Below are 23073 nucleotides of genomic sequence, written 5' to 3'. Positions count from 1 at the left end.
TAGAGAATGATGAAGAGAGCTTTTGAAAAGTGGAGTGGGAGAGAACAATGAACTCTGACAGATGCTCTTCTAATTTATTTATTTATTTATTTTTTTCTATGAAGTAGAACACAAAGTCCTTTGATAAGAAGGCTGGGGGAAGAGGTGATGTTGATTGAGAAGAGAAGCAGTTTAGAGTAGCTGCTATGGAGAGTGTGTGAAAGAAAGTCAACCAGGGAAAAACAAAAAGATTGCCCTATAGTAGTGAAAGCCCAGTTTAGATTAATTTACAGTATAAGTTAAATTATTTTCTTTTTCATTTAAAAAATTTTAAACTCAATGGAAAACAAAATGTACATTTCTATATACATAGTAAAACAGAAAAGGATTTCTGTTATGTACAGCTTGCTTTTCTTTTTAATTATGTAATAAATTTAATATGTAATGCTCAAAATTATTTAGCTTGTCTGTTATTCCGTGGCCTTCTTTTTCTTCTGTGCATTTAAAAAAAAATGCTTCAATTATTCTCTTTTCTTTCCTCTTTTGTGTCCCTAACACATATCCTTTCCTCCCACCTCTTCTCTCATTTAAAAAAAAAAAAAAAAAAAAAAAAAGAAAACCCAAACTCCTATAACCAATTTGCCTACACAATCTAAACAAATCTAAACAAATGACCACATTGGCCATGTCCAAAAAAAAAAAGTATGTCTTTTTCTGCTGAGTCATTTTATTAAGCACATACTTTGTGCCACCCCAAAAAAATTTAGATTAAAAACAAAAAAGACTTTAAAACTCTAATGAAAGATTGAAAACTTAAGTCTTAAAGAAGAAAATTACTCTTTGAAAATTAGAACTAGGGAAGAGGAGGCCAGTAAAGTTAGGAGAGATCAAGAAATAATAAAATAAAATGAAAGAAAAATGAAAAAGTAGAAGAGAATGTAAGATATCTCAAGTAAAACAACAGATCTAAAGGACAGAACAAGAAGAAAAAAACATAAGAATAATTGGTCTACCTGAAAGCTATGACAAAAAAAAAAAAAAAAAAGAACCTTGACACAATAATACAAGAAATAATTTAAAGAAATTGTCCTGAAACTTGGCTCTTTTCAACAACAAGGTGATTCAAGGCAATCCCAACAGACTTGTGATGGAAAGTGCCATCTACATCCAGAGACAGAACTATAGAGATTGAATGTGGATCAAAGCATAGTATTTTCACCTTTTGTTGTTGTTTTGTTTGCTTGCTTTTTTTTTATTGTTATTTTTCATGATTTTTTTCTCTTTTGATCTGATTTTTCTTCCACAACATGTACTAATATGTAAATATATTTTAGAAGAAACTGCAAACGTTCCAATCTACATCAGATTGTGTTGCTGTCTTGGGAGGGTGGAGGAGGGAAAGAGAGAGAAAAATCTGGAACACAATTTGTTTTTGTTAGGACATTTTCCTATATATATTTACTTTTGTAAAACTTTTTTTAAAAAAAAAGTATGCATAATTTTCAACATTTACCCTTGCAAAACTTTGTGTTCCAAATTTTTTTCTCACTCCCTTCCACCTACTTCCTCCCCTAGATGGCAAGTAATCCAATATATGTTAAATATGTACAATTCTTCCATACATATTTCCACAGTTACCATACTGCACAAGAAAAATCAGATCAAAAAGGAAAAAAAAAAAAAAGAAAGAAAACAAAATGCAAACAACAACAAAAAGAGTGAAAATACTATGTTGTAATTCATATTCAGGTCCCATAGTCCTCTTTCTGTGTGCAGATGATTCTCTCCATCACAAGACCATTGGAACTGGCCTGAATCATGTCCATCAGAATTGATCACATAATTTTGCTGTGGTACAATGTTCTCTTAGTTCTACTCACTTCACTCAACATCAATTCATGTAAATCTCTCCAGGCCTTTCTGAAATCATCTGCTGGTCATTTCTTACAGAACAATAATATTCTATAATATTCATATAACATAACTTATTCAGCCATTTCCAACTAATGGGCATCCATCCACTCAGTTTCCATTTTCTTACCACTACAACAAAAGGGCTGATACAACATTTTTGCACATGTGGGTCCTTTTCCTTTTTTTATGGTCTCTTTGGGATACAGTAGAGACACTGTTAGATCAAAGGGTATACACAGTTTGATAGTGCTTTGAATATAGTGGAACGTAAGATTTTGCAGAGATGAGAGTTGAAAAACTATCTTTGCATGTATTTGGAAAAAATAAAATATGAGAGGGAGAAAAAGAGAGGGAGAGAAAGAGAGAGAGAGAGAGAGAGAGAGAGAGAGACAGAGAGAGACAGAGAGAGACAGAGAGAGACAGAGAGAGACAGAGAGAGAGAGAAAAGGAAAAAAAAAAAAGAAAGGCAGAAAGAAACAAAGAAAAAGAAAATTGTCCTAAAGTTATGGAATAAGAGGGGAAAATAGAAATAGAAAAAATCCACCAATCATCATCTAAAAAAGAGCCTACAGGGAAAACATACAGGAATATTATTGCTAAATTCAAAATCCCCAGATTAAAGAGAAAATACTAAAATAAACAAACAAAACAACTTAAATATGCCAAAGCTACAATTAGAATTGCATAGGACTTATCAGTGACTACAATAAAAGACTACTGATCCTTAAATGCTATATATTAACAATCAAAAGAACTAGGGCCATGGCTAAAAATATTATGTCCAGCAAAATTAAATATATAATTTTTTAAAAAATGAACATTCAAAGAACTATCAGATTTTCTGATTTTGTTTCAAATAAATCTGAATTCAATAGAAAATTTAACATATAAGAGCCAATATCAAAGACTAATTTCAAGGAACTCAATAAGGACAAACCATTTATGTTTTACACATGGAAATATAAACCACGTCTAAAACTGTCATTAATAAGTGGGTAATCCAAAAGAAAGGCTGGGGAAGAGTTGAGTATGAAGTCACTGTAAAAAAAAATATGTAGGAAAATACAAAAAAAGTAATTATGTTATATGAATGAGAAGGGAAAGGAAAGATACAGAGTAATTAGATAGGGGAGGAGGGCTGGTAATTCTGAAATCCTACTCATTTGAGGAGTGGATTACAGAGGGAACAATACCTATATATCCAGAAAGGATTAACATCTTCCAAAATCTACAAAGAAATAAGAGGGGGAGGTAATAGGATAAGGAGGTGTCTATAGAAAGGTGTTTTGATTACTGGGAGTGAGAGAAAGCACATAGATTAGTGGGAAAGGGATAAAGAGGGAGGGAAAAGTTGGGATGGGATGTGGTGGGGTATAGAAAGGTGTGTGGATTAATGGAAGTAAAATAAGGTGTGGAGCTTAATGGTAATAGAATAAAGAGAGAGGGAAAAGGTGGGGAGAGAAGATAAGGGAGGGATCCTTAGAGGGGCTCTAGCAGAGAAATTAAGTAGGGAAGTAATAGCAAAACAAGTGTGGGAGTAAAATAGAAGAGTTAGCCGGGATAGGAAAAAAGAGATATACACAAGCAACAATGATCAAGAGTGGAATTTATTAGAAAAAATAGGGGTAGTAATAACTGATTACAAAAGTCAAACTTTAAAAAGATTCAATCAAAAGATAAATTTACATTATATATCAGCCATATTAATATTGTTTTAGATCTAAGTGTATGTATGTGTATATGCATGCATATAATATCTATGTATGTAGATAAGTGACATGTGTGTAACTGTTGGGGGAGAGGGGAGAAGAAAACAGCACAGCAGAAAACAAAAGAAAATCTACAAAGAAGCAGCAAAGATGCTGTTATGAATACAATATCTACTATTATTACACATGCTCTCTTGAAATGGAAATTTATTGTTACATATTTTGAATCCTCCTTATGTTCTGCTGGACTCATGACAATGTTTTCTTTTTTTGTCTTTGTTTTTTCTTATTTTGTATTTAAGTTTTAAACAAATAAGTACATTTTAAAAATGAAACAAAATAAATAAAAATAGCATACAGCATTAATTTGTGGTTTTCTAATTCATTGTGCAGCCACAGAGATCCAGTTCCTCTTAAACCATTTGTAAAGATCCATGTGGACTACATATTGACTTAATCACTATGAATATTATCTATGTTTGATTATGTTTTTATTGATTTTGTTAAATGTTTCCCAATTACAATGTAAATTGTTTTATTGATCTGTTATTTGACATTTCTGCTGCACCGTTTGGTGGATTTAACTTGAGTGACTGAGTGGGAATGACAGAGGAGACAACCTGCTGCAATGGAGTGGGATCCCTTGTAGATGTAGATGAGTTTGCTTCGGTAAAGAAGAGTCGCCTCTTTATGTGAGACAACTTGGGGTCATGATTTTCTCCAGCTTAGTTCAATAGAATATGTGGAAAAGCAAAGGCAGTGGATGATGTCACAAATCTGGGCTGAGGCTTGTCCGGGAAATATCTACAATATAAAGGAGAGAGCCTGAGAAAGAACTGGGCATTGTGGGAAATTGGAGGTCACAGTGAGGATGATTCACTTCAGAGAGACTGAGCTGAATTTCACGTTCCCAGAGTCTCAAAAGATGTTGTAGGACATTAAGTTTATTGTTATTAAGTCGTTTTTCAGTCCTGTCTGACTTTCCGTGACCCTTGGGGTTTTCTTGGCAAAGATACTGAAATGGTTTACCATTTCCTTCTCCGGTTCATTTTACAGATGAGAAAACTGAGGCAAAAGGGTGGAGTGACTTGCACAGGGTCACACAGACTCAGTGATCTATCCACAGTGATACCTGCCATCCCCAAAAGCTAGCCTATACAAGGCACAAGCACTCACCTCCTAACCTCCCAGGAAGCAGCCTAACTACCATGTTACCTTTGGTTTGCTGAAGACTGGGATAATTGTGAGTTTAAGGCTTTTATTTGAGAAGGTCATCTATCTCTCTGGTGGCTGAGATTGAGGCCTGAGACAGTTTAGAACAGCCGCTTTTAAACTACAAGGTGATTCAAAACAATTTCAATAGATTTGCGATGGAAAGCACCATCCATATCCAGAAAATTATAGAAACGGAATGTGGGATTCTGTGAGTCCACCTTATGTTTCTGTCATCTCCCTTCTTCCTCCACCCCCAACACTTAGCACAGCATCCAGTTCATTTCAGAGAAGTAAATGTCTATAAATATAAGCATGAATGTCATTTTTACAGCAATAAACACATTTTCAATGGCTTATTTTTATTTTGTTGTTGTTCTTTGTTTGGTGAGGCAATGCTATTAAAAAGCCAATCTATCTAAAACTTTCTGCAGAAACATGGGTGAAGTTCTTCATTTGAATAATTTTGAAATGTTTACCACACCTTAGTTGGGTAGTGTGGAGTGTCTCCAGTGGTCCTTTTGAATTCTTATTTTGTGGTACCTTTGAAAAAGTGATAGAGGGATGTTTGCTGGGAGATGTTAGGTAAGTAAATGGGGAATAGAACACTGGGCTATGGCTTAGAATACCTGAGCTATATGACCTTTCAGCTTCAGATTCCTCACCAACCTTAAAGCCCTCATAATGTCTTAGTCATATAAAGCAGCCTGATATAGGCGATGTCATACTAAAATTAGGAAAGTTCATGTCACTGACAGAGTCTGGCTTGAGGACCCTTAGCTCTTAGCACAATGCCTGGCCTGTAGAAGGCACTTAATGTTTCCTAACTGGACAAGGCAGTGGCCATAGTAGCTCTACGTGACTATTAATTATAGATAAGTTACTGATCTACATTGAGAGGAAGTTCCCTCACTGGGAGGTTCCCTACATTGATAAAATCCAAAATCTGAATCAGGCCCCCATTTCTAGCATCTCCCCCCCCACACACACACACAAATAAATAACAACAACAAACAAACAAAAAACTAACCAGAGAAACTGCTGGCTGGGGAGGTATTATTATGGAACTTAAGAGTTAGATTCAGGTGCAACCCCAGGCTCTGCCATTTACTAGCTGTGTGACTTTGGCCAAATTACTTTCCCTCCTCATCTCATTTGCAAAATGAAGGCATTTGACTTAATGAAGCCTGAAGTTTCTTCAGCTCTGCAGTTTAGAGTAAGATCATTTCTATTGGTTTTCTTTCTCAGAGTTGACCCTGAAACCTTTCTTCAACAACAAAAACACCGAGAATGGCAGGAGTGTTATATGCAGTGGCAGAGGTTAACTGAACATTCCTCCACATGTTTTAGGACTATAAGAATAGCTCACTTTCTCCCTAGGCTTTAAGAAAAACTCTTTGAAAGCCACACTCCCCCTTTCTTGCCTAGGGTATCATTAGCCAATTACCATTCCTCAAACAGTAAATGGGTCTCTAATGGCCCAATGGATTAGACTGACTGCTCCTAACTAACTACATTTACAAACAACCAAAAATTAACACATCAAATAGGCTTTTGACTGCAGACTTTTAATTAGCTATTTCCCCCTCTCCCAGACTCTCCACTTTCACCCCACTAGAATTAAAGCTTTTCATTGTGGAGCAAGGAATGGGTCCAGTAATGGAGAGCATGGAGTCCAAGAAATCAAATGTCTTGATCTGATGGGTTTCGTGATCAGTAGTGTAGAACGTTGGCAAACCACAGTCTCTTTCCCCATGTGCAAAACGGGGTTACTACTTAGAAATCAGAGTATTTTCAAATTTGTTTTGGTGAAATTGATGAGATCCTGGGTAGCTAGAGAGGTGTTGACAGAGAGCCTGAATTACTGGCTACTCCCAGAGGCAAGTTGGGAGGCGCTCAGATAGGAACTCTTCAGTCTTTAAGGGGGCCTTTTGTTTAGCCCAGGTGGAGATCACTGGAAATGCCCACCCTTACTACATCCAACCAGAAAGTAAATTCACCGCCCCACTCCCACCCTCGGTTATATTTTGCCTATAAAAGGACTTGACTTTTATCTTACTAAGTTGCTAACTCCTTTATAGGGCTAGCTTAGGACTTTTCCCCTGGATAAAGCTAACTCCATGTAGGGGTTAATCCCCCTGCTAATAGCTAACATATATTAGGACCCTAATTCCTTTTCGGGTTACCCATAATCCCCCACTTGCCATGATTTAATAGGATCTTCCTCCAGTTTGTGACTTCCTCTAGGGAACTTGTCTTTTCCCTTCTTAATTGCTAAAACACCCTTTCCTTGTTATAGACAACTATGGATTTAGCCTCTTTTGTAGCATAATAAAACCTTGATTTGAAGGTCTATGCCAACAAATTCTACAAATGAGCACCTTTTTGGGTATCTGCATTTGGAGATGGGGTGGGAGAGAACTGGATTTGAATCCCATTTAAACTTAGACACATTATTTCCATACATCTCATTTGCTGCATGGACAAAATGAGGTTGGATTAGATGAGCACCCTCCCCCCCGGTGCTTGATAGGTTCTGTGTTCCATAGGCCTTTTTTCAAAGAGCCAAATCATACTACCAACCTGAAAGTTGACTATATCTTTTGTTTCCCACCCACACCAAAAAGGGAGAGAAAAAAAGGCACGAGAACAGGAAGTTTCATATGACAATTTTAATTTTTAAAAATACTTTGAAAATGTCAAGCCCCTGGTGCTGCACAGCTGGGGTTGGGCATTACCTTATGCCTGCATATCTCTGGGTGTGCACAGTGCCCTTCCCACTTGCATGAACCATCTCAGTCTTAGTGCTCAAGGGTCCTACTTGTATACATCCTGGGTTTTAGTGCTGGAGGCTGGTATTCCAAGGCATCTTCCTGAAACAGCAACACCTTTCTTTTGCAAATTTGATCATTCCCTCTCCGCCCCCCCCCCAAAAAAAAATTGGTGAATCACCTATACCCAACTCTTCCAGTTGATTTTGCCACCAGCACAGCCTTCACAAAATTTTATCAGGCTTTGCAAGCTGCCTGAGAAAAGGCAATAGTTTTTTCAAGTTTAAAAAGTAATTCATCCAAATATAGTATTCTCTGGAAATCTCCACAAAATTGGTGTCCCTATTGCACCTCTGTAGAACAGCCAACCACTTAGTGTATTATTAAGAGCAGTAGATTTGGAATCAAAGGTCCTTAATCCAAATCCTGGACTTGGCTACTTACTGGCTATGTGAATTTGGACAAATCATTTCACCTTCTTAGTCCTGTTTCCTCATATGTAGGATAAAGGATTTGGACCACAGCCTCTAAGGTTCTTCCAGCTCTAATCTTTGAAGTTCCTAGCATCTGGATGTGTTCATGCTGAGCTTTAATGTATTTGAAGCAGATAATACTAACCAGGGCTGAGTTACTAAAATGATTTTCAACATCTTCTGCATTTAAAAAGTATATTTTCCATTATAGAGTATTGTTAGAGTAATACAAATGTAGATAAACACTAGGATAACTTTTTACCAATACCTTAAAAGCAAAAACTGCCCTACTTACTGGCTCACTTATTCTCCACAACTAGAGAAACCAGGCACAAAGTGTTCAGAGTGTGGGCAGAGGCAGTCAGGAGCTTGGGGGGCACAGGGCATGCAGAAGTCACCACAGAAGAAATTTAATGCAAAACTTCTACTCAAGAAAGCAGATGACGGATGACAATGGTGGGAGCAGCACCTGGCAGAGGGAGGTGTGGTAGGGGACAATTTTGAGTGGCCTGTCTCTTATTCCTTGCCCTACCCCTTCCCCCCAAACCAAAACCTCACCAGCAGGCATGCACAAACTATGGGAAGTGACTGGAGCCTTCTGAGCCCCTCACCTCCAGCAAGAAGCCAGCAGCAGCAGCAGCAGGAGGAGGAGGAAAAGGTGTAGAAGTGGAGATTTTGGCCACCCCCAAAATGATCGGAGGTGGGGTGTAGAACTCTTGATTTTCATTACAATTATCGGGAACACTGATGTGGAACAAAATGTATTAGCTTTAGTGTCAGAACAGAGATCTCCCAGAGTAATTAGAATACTTGAGTGGCACCCCAAACAAACTAGGTGTTTCTTGAAAAAAATAAAAAAACAAAACAAAACAACAAAACCAACCCATAAAATGGGATTCCTGACCTTTTAGGAACTTATGCTTAATGAAGCTAGGCAACCTAAAGAAACATGTGTTATATATGTGGCTGTAGATCTTGTGGTTTGGTCTGGAGGTTAAGTTTCATAGAAAGCAATAGAATCCCCAGGCCCTTAAAGCTCAAGGTCACAATGATTCAGTTGAGCATTTCATTTCCAAAGGGCTTACTTGCCCCTAGAATACTCCAAATAGAACAGAAAGAATTTTTTAAAAACAGTACAACGGTCACAATACAGAACATAAAAAGTTAGGGGGATTCCTGGAAAAGAATCCAAATCTTTCCTTTTCTCAGTTCCTACCTCTCCTCCAGTGCCATGTCTGAGATTTAGGAATGGCTCTAAAATCTCACCCTGAGAGAGAGGGGAACTCAAACCACCTGTTGTAGAATTCTTCTATCCACCTGTATTTTTTTTTTTCACTTAAGACAGTAACAGATAAAAAAGGCCTGCCTCGATTTACCTGTTCTTTACTAGAATGATGTGTCCAGCTTCCTGTTTTGTTTTCAATTATAGTACTGTATCAAAATGTTCAGGTAGTCATCCCCCCAACAATCTAGCTACACAAACAAGTATATGCTAGCCTCTTACATGAGAGTGAGTCCTAGGGCACCAGTGTTTTAAAAAAAAAAAATCCATAAAATTTCTCACCCCTCTGGGTTAAATTCAGACATCCATCACATGAAAGCATGTTGGTTTCAAACCATGCTGACACTGTGTGATCCTGACAGTTTCAATTGTCTTGTAGAACCATACCCACACATAAAGGGTTGATGGTATGCCTATAAGGCCTTATGCAAGAAGTACTAGAAACCATCCCTCTCAAGGCCTAGTTAGTACTGAGGACACTGGGAATCCAGGCTCCTTATTTCTTAGATCAATCAACAGTCAGGAATCTGAAAGGGTGGAGGAGATAAAGCACAAAACACCAGTACTTCACAGGAGAAGGCAGACACCTTCCTTCCTTTTTCCTCTAGAGTCCATTTTCACCTCTTACCGCAGCTGTGGTTAGATTCCATTGCCTTGTTTTCTTTGAAGATGGTGCCCCCCCCCCAACTATTCCCTATAGTCATCCCAAAAGATAATTAGCAAATTGTGATTAATGATGATAGTAACAGAGCAAATTTTGGCAGAGTCACTTAATGGGAGCAGGAAAGATATCATCTTTCCCAAACCCCATTGCTCACTTTCCCTTTTGATCTTTTTTTCCTTAAAAGTGTTTTAACAAAAGGTAAAATATTATAATGAATAAATAGAAATGAAAACAGGAAGGACTGCAATGACTGTATCCATTGTGCAGAGTCCTGCTCTTGGGAAAGCAGAGGAAAAACTCCATATGTATGGCTATATGGGCAACTCAAGAACAAAGCCCTTGATAGGAGAGGATGTTGAATTAACAAGGCTTGTATAGGCATGGTTATTCAGGGAAGCGTTCCTGATCGCCTTCTTCTAAGGCAGTTCAACACCTATTACAACCCCACATTTTCCTTGGGGGATATATGTGAGCTAGGGGAGTGAGACAAAGAGCTGCTGGAACATTGTCATTGCAGTCCCTGGTCCCAATAGCCACAGTAGCTAGTGTTTCCTCCTGGGACTGCAGATCTTCAGTCGCTTGGTTTGTACTTTTAACTGAGCAATTCATTAATGTTGAATTTAAAAGGATTATGATTGGTTATTTCTAAGGAAGAAGCCTTAGATCAGAGCTCCAAATGACTTCATCTTCTTAGAAATTTAAACTATGACTCACAACTAGAAAATTTAACATAGTGAAAGGAGCTTGACTCAAAGGGAGCTCACTACTTTCAAATTTTCTGTTCTTTGCCAAATTCAATCCCATGTAATCTCAAGTAAGGGAATCAGTCTGTATGAACTCTCTTATGTTTAATAAGAGCTGAACTTCGACTGAAACTTTTGTCACATTCGGTGCATTCATATGGTTTCTCTCCAGTATGAACTCGCTGATGTGTGATAAGGTTTGAGCTCTGGGTAAAACCTTTTCCACATTCCACACATTCATAGGGCTTTTCTCCAGTATGTGTTCTCTGGTGTTTAATAAGATCTGATCTCTCACCAAAGCTTCTCCAACATTCATTACATTCATAGGGCTTCTCTCCAGTGTGAATTTTCTGATGTGTAATGAGATGGGAACTCCGGCTAAAGCTTTTACCACACTCATTGCATTCATAGGGCTTTTCACCAGTGTGGGTTCTCTGATGTTGAACCAAGTGTGAGATCCGGCTGAAATTTTCCCCACATTCATTACATCTATATGGTTTCTCTCCTGTATGGGCTCTGCGATGGCGAATGAGATCTGAATTCTGACTAAAGTTTTTTCCACATTCATCACATTTGTAGGGTCTTTCTCCTGTGTGGACTCTGTAGTGCTTGATAAGATCTGATCTTTCACTGAAGCTTCTCCCACATTCATTACATTCATAGGGTTTCTCACCAGTATGTGTCCTCTGGTGTTGAGCCAGATGAGAGCTTCGGCTGAAGCTTTTCCCACATTCCTCACACTCATAAGGCTTCTCTCCACTGTGGGTCCTCTGGTGCTGAATAAGGTGTGAGACTCGACAGAAACTTTTGCCACATTCATTACATTTGTGGGGTTTCTCTCCAGTATGAATTGTCTGATGTTGAATGAGGTGTGAACTTCGACCAAAGCTTTTCCCACATTCACTGCAGTCATAGGGTTTCTCCCCAGTGTGTGTTCTCTGATGCTGAATGAGATGGGAGCTTCGGCTAAAGCTCTTTCCACAATCATAACATTTATAGGGTCTTTCTCCGGTATGAGTCCTCTGATGTCGATTCAGGTCTGAGATTTGATTGAAAGCCTTTCCACACTGAGAGCATATATGGAATCTTATATCTCCATGGACTTCCTTGTGGACCAGGAGATCTGTAACTTGTTGAAGAGGATAATTTACCCACTCATCTCCAGTTAAATCTCCCCACTGTCCTTCTGACTTGTCCCCACTTTCAAAGCCTTCTTCGCATTCAGGATTCTGGTGAACACTCTCAATCGGCCTTCCTGATATGTCCCCAAATTCTATATCTTCAGATATCACCTTTGGATTTGCGTCATTCTCACTTCTGATATCAAAATCTGAAATAAAATGCAAATGTAGATATCATACAGGCTTCATGCTAGGAAGGAAGGAAAGAAAGAATTAAAGAAAAATAAAGATAAAATTCTTAGAAATCAAAACATAATGGTTAATGTTTTATATATTTTAAGTTTTAAGCTTAGACCATTCTTATCACAATCAATAAATATTTATGGAAGATCAATTATGTGCTGAATTAGCCATGCAAAGAAAAAAGTAGATTTTTTTTGTTGTCAGTTAACTTCTCTTACAAGTCAATCAAAGCTAAGACCATAAAAAATAGCTGTCAAAGATTCCCTATTCCTTCTCAGTTTCTTTGCTTTTTTAAATTAAGTTTATGAAAAGAAGAGGAAGGTAGGGAAGACACACAGTATGGCATTTCTCACATTATTGGCCAATTCAATGCCAAGCAGGCATAAAGATTATACCAAATACATAGTTGCTATCCCTAGATACTTCTACAGTCTGAAGAGACTGATGACCTTTCTGAAAGATTTCTCTCATTGACTGCACAAGGTCTTTTCCTTGTTCTCACACCTACCATCTGATCAGTTTCTAAAACTGGCCAAGGATCTCTACTGTTACATCTTTCCACACTTTCTTTTAAAGGGTCTTCATGAAGACCAAGTGATCTCATGAAAAATGCACTGGGTTTCAAATCAAACCACTGACATATGAAGAAATCACTACCTCACTGACTCAACTTATGCATTTATAAAGTAGAAGAAATACTTGTACTTTCCTCATGGAGCTATTATGAGACTCAAATGAACAATATACACAGAACACTCTGAAAATTTAATACTCTGTCAACTATTATCATTGGGGAAGAGCAAAATATAGTGAAAGGATTGACGAACTAGGGAGCTAGGAAATCTGTGTTCCAGTCAACACTCTTGATGACTCTTTGCAACCTCAATTAAATAATTTTCCCTCTCTGAGGCCTCAATATTCTCATCTGTAAAAAGGAAAAGATTGGACCAAATGATCTCTAAAGACTTTACATCACTAAGAGTTGATGAGCTTGTCTGCATTTAATCATGAATGATTTTATGAGGGAGTAGTTTATGGAACATATGACTACCAAAAGGCCATAACTTAAACATCCAAGGTAAAAAAGGGTGCTTTCCATATGTAGAAATCCTGTGAAACAAATAGCCTAGTTAACTTCACATTACACACATCCTCTTTCTCAAGTAGTTTAGTCCAGGATTCCACTGAAGAATCTTTCCTATTCCTTCCCTACCTCTGCTTATAAATAAAAGATTCTATAAGTTTCCAATCCTGGAGATGCTCTAATAGGAAGGGTACTGGGGCTATTCTGAATCCTTGGAAAAGCAGCAAGAAAAAAATGAATGTTATGAATCCTTCTAGTGAAATGGTTCTGACTACAGCTTTCCTTGTAGAAAAGGACATTTACATTCTAGTATTTAAAAAAAGGGGCACCATTTGCTAGAATATTTTATACTGTGGTCCTTATTATTATGTAAAACAAACTCTGAAACTTTCTACTATCATGGAAAGAGCCTGTGATTTGGAGTCAGAAAACTGAGATTTATGTTTTGGCATTAATAAATTATTTACTAGCTGTGGGACCTTGGATAAGTCACCTTTCCTCAGATTCTTAGTATCCACAGGTATAAATGGGGAGAAGTTTACTTGTAATAACAACAAGAAAAAAGAAAACATTCTGAAAATTTTAAAGTGCTACATTCATTCAAACTTTAGGGATGTAGTTTGTCTTCAGTCTGTAAAAGAACCCTGTGGGAAGAGGAAAGGACTGTTGATGACAAAAAAATCTAAATAAATTTTGGAATCTACAGAAGCAGTTCCCTCTCTTGTGCTGAAATGAGGCTGGATATATGCACTTTCAAAGCTTTGTGAGTCCACGAGGGCCAAAGTCCCAGGGGGGACTCCACCAGTCACACACTTACCAAGTGCTGAGAATGGAGATGGGGTCAGCAGTGAAGAAGTATCTGGAATAGAGAATCTGGGCAGAGCCCAGCTGTGCTCACCAAGGTGGGTCATTTGTTCTCCTTGAGCCTCATGATAATGATAGGGTAGACTGGGTGAGCTCCAAAGTCCCTTGCAGTTCAAAAGATCTAAGTTACAAATCTGGAAATGGAACCAAGTCAGAAATCTTACCTAAGGAAACTACATTTCCATAATTCTCCTGCATAACATCCCGGTAAAGGTCCCTTTGTGTTGGGTCCAGAGGCCTCCATTCTTCCCGAGTGAGATACATAGCCATATCTTCAAATGTCATAGGCCCCTGAAATGAAACATATCCTACTGTTACCAGAAGGACAATACCATGCTATCTGTAGAAAATAATCAAAAATGAGAAAGGACATGTGTTTGGTACAGCTAAAGCTAAGGAGGATACAAATAAAGCTGGAAAAATCTGTGAGGAAATCGTCACCGATGTTGATAAACTAGAGATTGTCAGTCAATGAATGCCCTTGCTGGACAAAATGGTACAAATCCAGAACAGGGAAGGAATGTAGGAGAAAAAACCATGACATGGGAAGGCAGAAAATGTAGGTTTCAGCCTCAGCTGAGTCACTTATTCATAGAGTATGAGTAAGTCACTTTCCCATGCTGGGATAGTTTCCTCAGCTGTGGCCATTTGGCTAGGGGACATGCTGAGAGCTATGATAGCTTCCAGCTCAGAGGTGGGCCAGAGACTCAAGAAGACAATGGATGCTGGAAAACTGGTTGGTTTGGTGGGCTTGCATGTTTGCTAAACAGAGTTGGGTTTGCTACTTTAAAATAACAGACGTGATACATGTGCTTTGATTGATTCAGCTTTTTCTGAGAAACAGAAACCTAATGAGGATTAATTCTTTGCTTTTGGTTTATTCTTTTTTTGTTGTTGTTTGTTTGTTTCATAGTTTTTATTTACCAGATATATGCATGGGTAATTTTACAACATTGACAATTGCCAAGCCTTTTGTTCCAATTTTTCCCCTCCTTCCCTCACCCCCTCCCCCAGATGGCAGGTCGACCAATACATGTTAAATATGTTAAAGTATAAATTAAATTCAATATATGTATACATGTCCAAACAGTTGTTTTGCTGTACAGAAAGAATTGGACTTTGAAACAGTGTACAATTAGGGGCAGCTAGAGGGTGCAGTGGGTAGAGCACCAGCCCTGAATTCAGGAGGACCCGAGTTCAAATTTGGTCTCAGACACTTAACACTTCCTAGCTGTGTGACCCTGAACAAGTCACTTAACCCCAGCCTGGGGGGGGGGGGGAGAAAGTGTACAATTAGCCTGTGAAGGAAATAAAAAATGCAGGCAGACAAAGACATTTTGGCTTATTCTTAATATCACTTTGTTCATAAAGCTGTTGAGGTAGTTTGCACTGATGTATTTTATAACTTTGCTATTTATACAAGAAATAAATGAAAGGTGTTTAATCTTTCCTTCCTTCTTCCCTTCTCTGCTATATACTTCTCAGTCAGAAAGAGGATCTATTAAAAAGAGAAATTGTAAAGCTATCAAAATGTTTTACCTATTAGAGAACTAGGGTGGCTGCTATAGTTAATGAATAGTGTAAAAGGTGTCTTGTTTCTATGACATGAAAAGAACTTTGATTTTTGTTGTCATTCCCCTCGCCCCACTCCATTCCACCCAGTCTTCTTGACACAGAAAGACCTCTCCAAGCCTTGCTAGGATTGGTGTCACGAGCTGCAAAAGTGCCAGTTTTCTGTGGAACCGTCCCCTGGCTTCCCCAGCTACTTCTGTCTCCAAATTAGTTTGCACTTATTTATAATTTGTGCATACTTTGCACACACACTTCAATAGACTGGAAGCTCTTTGAAAAGGACTGTTTTGGTTTTTTGTCTATCACTCAGTCAACAAACTTGTGGTGAAACGTCTCAAATTCTTGGCTAGGCTGATGAATTACAGGCACCTTGCTTTGCTGGGTCAATATTCAAAACTTGCCCTACTTGGTGAAAGAGATTCTTTGCCTCAATTCTTACCCAGCCTTAATCACTGAGTGAGTGCGGCCTCAGTCAAACAGAGACCTGCTGAAGATCTTAGCTTAAAAAGTCAAGGGTCTCCCATTGAAACCGGGACCACCTCCAACCCTCCTGATCTATGTCTGGCCACTGCACCCAGATGCTCCGGAGGGGAACGAGGCAGGTGACGTTGCACAGCCCTCCCTCCCTCAAATCCAATCCACTTGTTTCTCACGGCATCATCTCCTTAATGTAAAGGTCCTCTTTGAGACTGAAGGACAAATAACAAAGCTAAACCCAATGGCTCAGTCTAGCCCTGACATTCTGGGGCCAAAGAAGCCCTTTCAGAAGAATGAAGGGACAACTTAAGTTGAAAAGTCCCTCCAAGTTGTAGTAAGTTCTAAAGGCCTTTCTGGATCTGCTTACTTTGTGCTCTTACATTTCCTATTCTAATATTCCTCCCAGCTCTGACCTCCCGGGTTCTAAGGGCCCTCCCAGATCTGACATCCCAGGTGCTAAGGGCCCTCCAGGCTCTGACATCCCAGGTGCTAAGAGCCCTCCAGGCTCTGACCTCCCGGGTTCTAAGCTCCCTCCAGGCTCTGACCTCCCGGGTTCTAAGCTCCCTCCAGGCTCTGACCTCCCGGGTTCTAAGCTCCCTCCAGGCTCTGACCTCCCGGGTTCTAAGCTCCCTCCCGGCTCTGACATCCCGGGTTCTAGGACACACACCCCCTCCCCCGCCTGGCCATCCTCTGTTCTCACCCTTCCCCACGGTCCCCGATTCGGGGCCCGCCCGTTGGGCCTCTGGGTCTGGCCGGGCTCGGAGTCGTTCCCTCGCCACTCACCTGGGAGCCAGCCATGAGGAGGGTGGCCGCCATGGCAGCGGCTCGGGCTCTGGGCCGTTCCAAGCGGACAGACACAGGCAGCGCTCTAGGAGAGACAAGGAGACAGCTGGGAGCTACAGAAAAGCAGGCCCTGCCCACTCCCTGGGGTGACGCGGCCGGGCGGGGCGGGGGCAGCGCCCTAACATCCCCGCCCAGTGTAGCCAGCACAGCCGGCCCCGCCCCGGCGTCCGGAGACACGTACCGAGGCTGGTCCTCTAGGTGGAGGTGGCTCGGGCTCTCCCAGGGCCCCAACCTAGCTCAGTCTCCAAGTAGTCCCCGCCCCAGTAGCTCCCAAAGCCTCTACCCGGCCGCAGTCCCCCACAGCTCGGCCCCTTCCGGCTTCCAAATCCAGCTAATCATAGAGCCGAGACCCAGGAAGTGTTAGCCAATCACAGCCCGGATCAAAGGTCTTTTCCATCCCCCTCGGCCAGTGTGGCTAAAAAGAAATCTGCGCCTGCGCCAGTCCCGGGGCCCGCCGGGAACCATAGTCCGACCATAAACCAAGGCCACCTTGAGGCCAAGCGCCCCTGAAGGACAGGTTCCAGCTGGGTAGCTTCTGGTTTCGGATGCTTCGGCTCTTGGACGCTCCAAGGCGCGGAAGCTTCCTCGGGTCCTGCCCAGGCTGAGCCTCCCTAGGCACGTGCCTACAGCGCTGCGGGGGTGGGGTGGGGGGCTGCTTTACCCAAGCCCGCCCGTTTCTCAGCCGCCGCCCTGTGAAGGGACCTGAGACCGAGGGACAGCTACTCGGGCCAACGCCCACTCACCCACTCCGCCAAGCCCAAGGCCACTGGCTGGGGCTGGAAGCTCCGCCCATGCACTACAGCTCCCGGCCACCCCCACGGTACCCTCCCCAGACTACACATCCCAGCAGTCCCCTTCCTGTCAGGCCGGGGATTGAGCCGGGGGCGTGTCCAGGAGGGTGCCTGACCTGAGGGGGCGGAGCCCGGCCGGAAGGGAGAGGCCTCAGGCAGTGGTGAGGCAATAATAGTCTGAGTACCCCAAGTCTGTACAGAGAAAAAGTCAACCTGCCCGGAGCCTTAAATCTTCTTGTTAGGGGAGGGGGGAGTGGGGTGGGGCTAGAGAAGGGAGGTAGAGAGAAAAGGAACTGAGAGAGATTAGAGAGTGAGGGAAACAGAAATAGACAAAGAGAAGGAGAGAGAGTGATGGAGAGACAGAGACGGACAGAGAGACAGACGGACAGAGAAAGATGAGAGACAGTGACGGAGAGATAGAGAGACAGTGACGGAGAGACAGAGAGACAGTGACGGAGAGACAGAGAGACAGTGACGGACAGAGAAAGATGAGAGACAGTGACGGAGAGACAGAGAGACAGAGACGGACAGAGAGACAGGGAGACAGATGGAGAGAGAAGGGAAGAGACCCCTCACACAGTCACACACACAGAGGAGAACAGAGAGATGGAAAGACAGACAGCCGGAGTCACAGAGAGAAGAGAGGAGATGGAGATTCCCAGAGACAGAGATGAGGGAACAGATGCAGACGGTGGGGAGAGAGACAAGAGCCGCGCGCTCTCTCCAGCGCCTCCCTGCCCCGGTCTCCACGCCGCTTCCTCAGTCCGCCTCTCTGCTCTCTGTTTTTAATCTATAAGATGAGGCCCTCCCAGACCTCCCCCCCCCACCCACTCTGCGCCTGACCTCCCGTTTAGACCAGTCTGTGGCCGAGACCTGCCCCCTCCCCAGGGCCCAGACGTGTCCTTTGCCCTCACGTCCGTTGCCCAGGAATGTCTTTTCCGCCCCGTCTCCCTCTCTGGTGTCTCCTCTCCACTCCAGCCCCTCCCCCATCTTTTCTCCAGTACATTATTAGGTCTCCTAACTGGTCTCATCTCCCCCTTCTCTAAACTCCCCAAGTCTTCATTTCCAAATACTTTTTTTTTTCCTTTTCTTTTCTTCCCCCCCCCCCATTATTAACAGAACTTTCAGTGTCCCACTAACTCACCAAAAAATAAAACATATTTCTGGGTGACATTCAAAGCACTTCCCAGTCTTGCTCCAACCCACCTTTCCCCTGCACGCTTTCCGGACCCCGGCCACCCTGAAGTCCCCTCTCTCAGACGCCCCTCCCCAGGCCCGCCTTTCCTTCAAAGCCGGACAGCTCCCGCTTCCCCCCAGGAGCCTTTCCTGACTGCTCCGGAAAGATCCCTCAACCTTCAAGTTCTTGAGTGAAAGAGGCTCAGAATGGGGGCGGGGGGAGAGGGGGCTGCAGAGCTGGGCTGGGGCAGTCCCATAGACTGAGAGAGTGGGAGAGGGAGGGGATGGGCGGGCAGAGCCCACAGCGAGAAGGGACTGGGAAGAGAGGGACTCCCAGGCAGGGACGGCCCTGGGGGAGGGGGAGAAAGAGTCCTAGGGAAGGTGGGCGGGGAGGGGAAGGAGGTGAGAGCAGGAGTAAGCACCGAGGAGCCCCCAGAACGGGAGGGAGGAGAGGGGCCTGCCCGTCAGGGGGCAGAGGGAAGGGGACCGCCCGCAGCAAGCCTCAGAGCAGAGGGCCAGGGGCTGGCGCCCCTCAGCATCCCTACTGCCCCCGAGGGACCCCTTTAAGGGCCAGGAACTCGGGCTGGGAACGGGCCACTTACCTCCTCGGCCCAGGAGCGGAGTCGGGCGACCCGGTCCGCCAGACCGCAGCTTCCAAGCCCGACAGAACCCAGAGATTGAATCAGCTCGAGGGGAAAGGGGAGCCGCCCAGGAATTCCACCACCTTGGCTCCCTGCAGCTGTCCTTCCCCTGACCAGGGGCTCCAACAAGGCCTTCCCTCCGAGCAGCTGAGGAGGAGCCAGGCCCGGCACCGGCCCGCTGGCCTCCTGACTGGGAACCTCTCCGGCCGCCGCCAGGGTGGGAGAGGGGGAAGAGGTGGGAAAAGGCACACGCCAGCTTATTAGGGACTCCCACCCTCTCCATGTTATAAATATCTCCGGAGCCTTGGCCAGCTGCCCGGATGCCTATTGTTTCTAACTGCACAGGGGACGTCTCTGAGCTGGGAAAAAGGGGTTTTCTTTTGTTTGCAGACACTCTGATCAATTTAGTAACTTGATTTTTTTTTAATCTGCCTCGAGGCCGGTAGTAGTGTCCTTATTCTCAGGGCCCAACATTTATGGCTGCCCTTAGACGGCACCTCCCCCAGTCTCTTAGTTTTGTGGAGGAAACAAAGCCAGAGAAGAGATTTTCCTCTAGGGTACACACCCGGTGAGGAACAGGAGCGGAGTTAAGGCCCAGATCTGCTGACCACACTAGGTGGGACAGTGGAGAGAACACCAGGCCCGGGATCAGAAAGAGCCCCCCCCCCCCCAGTCCCGTTCAAAGTCAGCCTTGGGTATTTAGTAGCTGGGTGACCCAGTCACTAAACCTCTCAGCCTCAGTTTCCTCACCTGTAAAATGAGGATAATAGCACTCACCTCACAGGGTGATTGAAGATCATAGATATAAAGACTTTGCAAACCTTAAAGCTAACCCTTATTTTTAGTTGTTAGACCCTTTCCCCCCTTTCGTGCTCTTTGCTATACTGAAATGTTGGACTCCAAGCCCTCTAATCCAATCCCCTCAAGGCTTAGAGAGGGAAAGTGACTTAAACTGAAAACAAAGTAGGGGCTGGAAGAGCTAAAGGGGAAGTTAGAACCCAACATGTTATAATTGACAGGACCTTAACACAGATACCACAAAATACAGGATAATGTGATAGAAAGGCCAAAGGACATTGACAAAAACGTGGGCTCAACGTCCATCTCTGACACCATTTCACAACCTCACAGGCAAAACACTGAGCTTCATTTTTCTCGTGTGTGAAGTGAGTATAAAAATACTGTGTCTTCCCTGCTAGGTTTTTGTGAGAATCACATGAAATAATATTTATAACCTGTTTTAGACATCTTAGCCCAACTCACAAATGTCTGCTATTATTAACATCAGAACTAGAAGCAGCCTAAGAACCCAGAGGCTCAGAGCTGAGAGAAGCCTTAGAGCATAACAGGTCAGAATATGTCCCTTTCTCTACTCCGTCACCATTTTAGACACTCGGTAACTGAATTATTGCAGGACTTTCTCCACTGGTCCTGCTTCACCCTTCCTTGCTCTTAGACCCCCCTTCATACCTCCCTATCCGCTTCCACCCTCCCTGCTGACTTTCCAGGCACACATCCCAGCTTCCTAGTGGGATATCCCTTACACCTTTTATACTCAACATATCCAAAATTGAACTATTTCTCTTTCCCCCCAAGTCATCCTCTCTTTCTGGGTTCCCTAAAACCGCTAAGGGCACCACCAACCTACTTTCAGGTTCCCAGATTTGCAGTCAAGGAACATCCAGGACTCTTCCCTCTCATCTCCCCAACTCCTGTTGCCAAGACCTGCTGATTGCACCTTTATAACATCTCTGACACTGTACCCCTGATGTACCGCACATGGCTTGATTATTGCAAGGACTTGCTGGTGGATCTACCTGTCTCTCTCACGCCAATGCAGCCATCATTCAGCTGTCAGTGATTTTCCTTAATCGAAAGTCTGGCCATGACTCTACTCAAACTCCTCTAAAATCGGCGGTTTGACTTTCAAAGCCTTCATAGCCTTGCATCCTCTTCCCTCCCCTCCCCGAACTTTCCAGCCTTTCACACCTTACACCTCCCACACCCTCCACAAGGCACTAACACTGGTCTCCTTGTTCCTCCAACAAGCAGGGCCATCTCCCACTGGACTCCCTGGGAACTCTTCCCTCTTCAGCTCCTCCTCCTGGCTTCTCTTGACTTCAAGGCCCAAGTAAAATTCCACCTTCTATAGGAAGCCTTTTTCCATCCCTCTCATTCTTAGTGCCTTCCACCTGTTGATTACCTCCTTGTTTATATATGGTGGTTCAGGTGTTTTCTCCCCTATTAACCATGAGACAGACAAACTTTTACAAGTTAAAGGCCTGCTACATGTTAGGCACTACTGTGGTATAAACGAGGGAAACAAAGAAAAGTAATTGTCTGTGTGTGTGTGTGTGTGTGTGTGTGTGTGTGTGTATAATATAGATCTGTTCTCCTGAGTGGATGCCCATCAATTGGAGATTGGCTGAATAAATTGTGGTATATGAATGTTATGGAATATTATTGTTCTGTAAGAGATGACCAGTGGGATGATTTCAGAGAGGCCTGGAGAGACTGACATGAACTGATGCTGAGTGAAACGAGCAGAACTAGGAGATCATTATACACGGCAACAAGATTATATGATGATAAATTCTAATAGCTCTTTTTAACAATGATGTGATTCAGACCAGTTCCATTGTTTAGTGATGAAGAGAGCCATCTGCATCCAGAGAGAGGACTGTGGGAACTGAGTGTGGACCACAACATAGCATTTTCACTCTTTTTGTTTGCATTTTGATCTGATTTTTCTTGCACAGCATGATAATTGTGGAAATATGTGTGGAAGAATTGCACATGTTTAACATATATTGGATTACTTGCTGTCTAGGGGAAGGAGTGGGGGAAGAGAGGGGAAAATTTGGAACACAAGGTTTTGCAAAGGTGAATGTTGAAAATTATCCATGCATATATTTTGAAAATAAAAAATCTTTAATAAAAAAAAGTTTATAAATTCTTGGCTTTAAAATCTTCCACAACTTTTTGCTGCCTCTGGAGTAAAGTTCAGATTCCTTTACCTAACATTCAAAGCTCTTTAAAAATCTGGCATTACCCCCAGCCCTTTCCAATCATCTCATATTACTCCTCTCCTATACATTCCGTGCTCCAATTAAAATGTGCCATGTGCCCACCCCTTACATTCCCTTTGCCTGGAATGTGCTCCCTCCCCCTTCCCCTTTTGCCTGTTGAATTCATACCTATCCCCTAAAGTGTATTTCAAAAGCTACCTCCACTAGGAAATCTTCAAAAACCCCACTGGACAAGATTTAATTTCTCTGAGCTTCCTCATCTATAAAATGAGAAAGTTGCTCTGGATGACCTCTTAGGGTCTTTTTCAGTCCTAAATTTACAATCTACCATCCATGATCTAGCCTCCATCCTTATTTAAGGACTTTTCTCCTCTGATTTCACAAGCAGCTTTGTTGTGCAACTGTTCAATGAATTTGTCCTAATATTCCACGTTTATGATTTTTTTGTATATTTCATGAGATCAGCAATTGAGACTGAAGTCATA

At 42.5% G+C, this 23073-nt stretch overlaps 1 protein-coding gene across 8 annotated transcripts; it reads right to left on the bottom strand.

Annotated features, from left to right (window-relative positions):
- Positions 1 to 7471: 7471 nt before the first annotated feature.
- ZNF436 (zinc finger protein 436) lies at positions 7472 to 21266 on the bottom strand. Of its 8 annotated transcripts, none has more exons than XM_074305890.1 (4): positions 21208 to 21266; positions 16892 to 16976; positions 14224 to 14350; positions 7472 to 12077 (listed from the first exon to the last, which is right to left on the bottom strand). In XM_074305890.1, the coding sequence occupies exons 2-4, from the start codon at positions 16922 to 16924 to the stop codon at positions 10828 to 10830; spliced, it is 1410 nt and encodes a 469-aa protein (XP_074161991.1). In that variant the 5' UTR covers positions 16925 to 16976; positions 21208 to 21266; the 3' UTR covers positions 7472 to 10827. The 8 variants fall into 8 exon arrangements, with proteins under 8 accessions (XP_074161991.1, XP_074161990.1, XP_074161998.1 ...); XM_074305889.1 differs by lacking the exon at positions 21208 to 21266 and adding an exon at positions 19521 to 19836; XM_074305897.1 differs by lacking the exon at positions 21208 to 21266 and adding an exon at positions 18949 to 18982.
- Between the last annotated feature and the right edge of the window lie 1807 nt (positions 21267 to 23073).

The sequence above is a fragment of the Sminthopsis crassicaudata genome, chromosome 3, assembly GCF_048593235.1.
Source record: "Sminthopsis crassicaudata isolate SCR6 chromosome 3, ASM4859323v1, whole genome shotgun sequence".
In the NCBI taxonomy this organism is placed as follows: domain Eukaryota; kingdom Metazoa; phylum Chordata; class Mammalia; order Dasyuromorphia; family Dasyuridae; genus Sminthopsis; species Sminthopsis crassicaudata.
The sequence above is the reverse complement of the archived record's forward strand: the minus strand, read 5'-3'. Positions and strand labels throughout refer to the sequence as shown.

Excerpts from the sequence above, each read along its gene's own strand:
- ZNF436 (XM_074305888.1), bottom strand. The coding sequence starts at position 17,744 with ATGGGCGGAGCTTCCAGCCCCAGCCAGTGGCCTTGGGCTTGGCGGAGT. Across the intron at positions 16,977-17,694 it reads CCTTGGGCTTGGCGGAGTGG|AGCGCTGCCTGTGTCTGTCC; the intron begins GTGAGTGGGCGT and ends TGTCTCTCCTAG. Across the intron at positions 14,351-16,891 it reads TCCTCATGGCTGGCTCCCAG|GGGCCTATGACATTTGAAGA; the intron begins GTGAGTGGCGAG and ends GTTTCATTTCAG.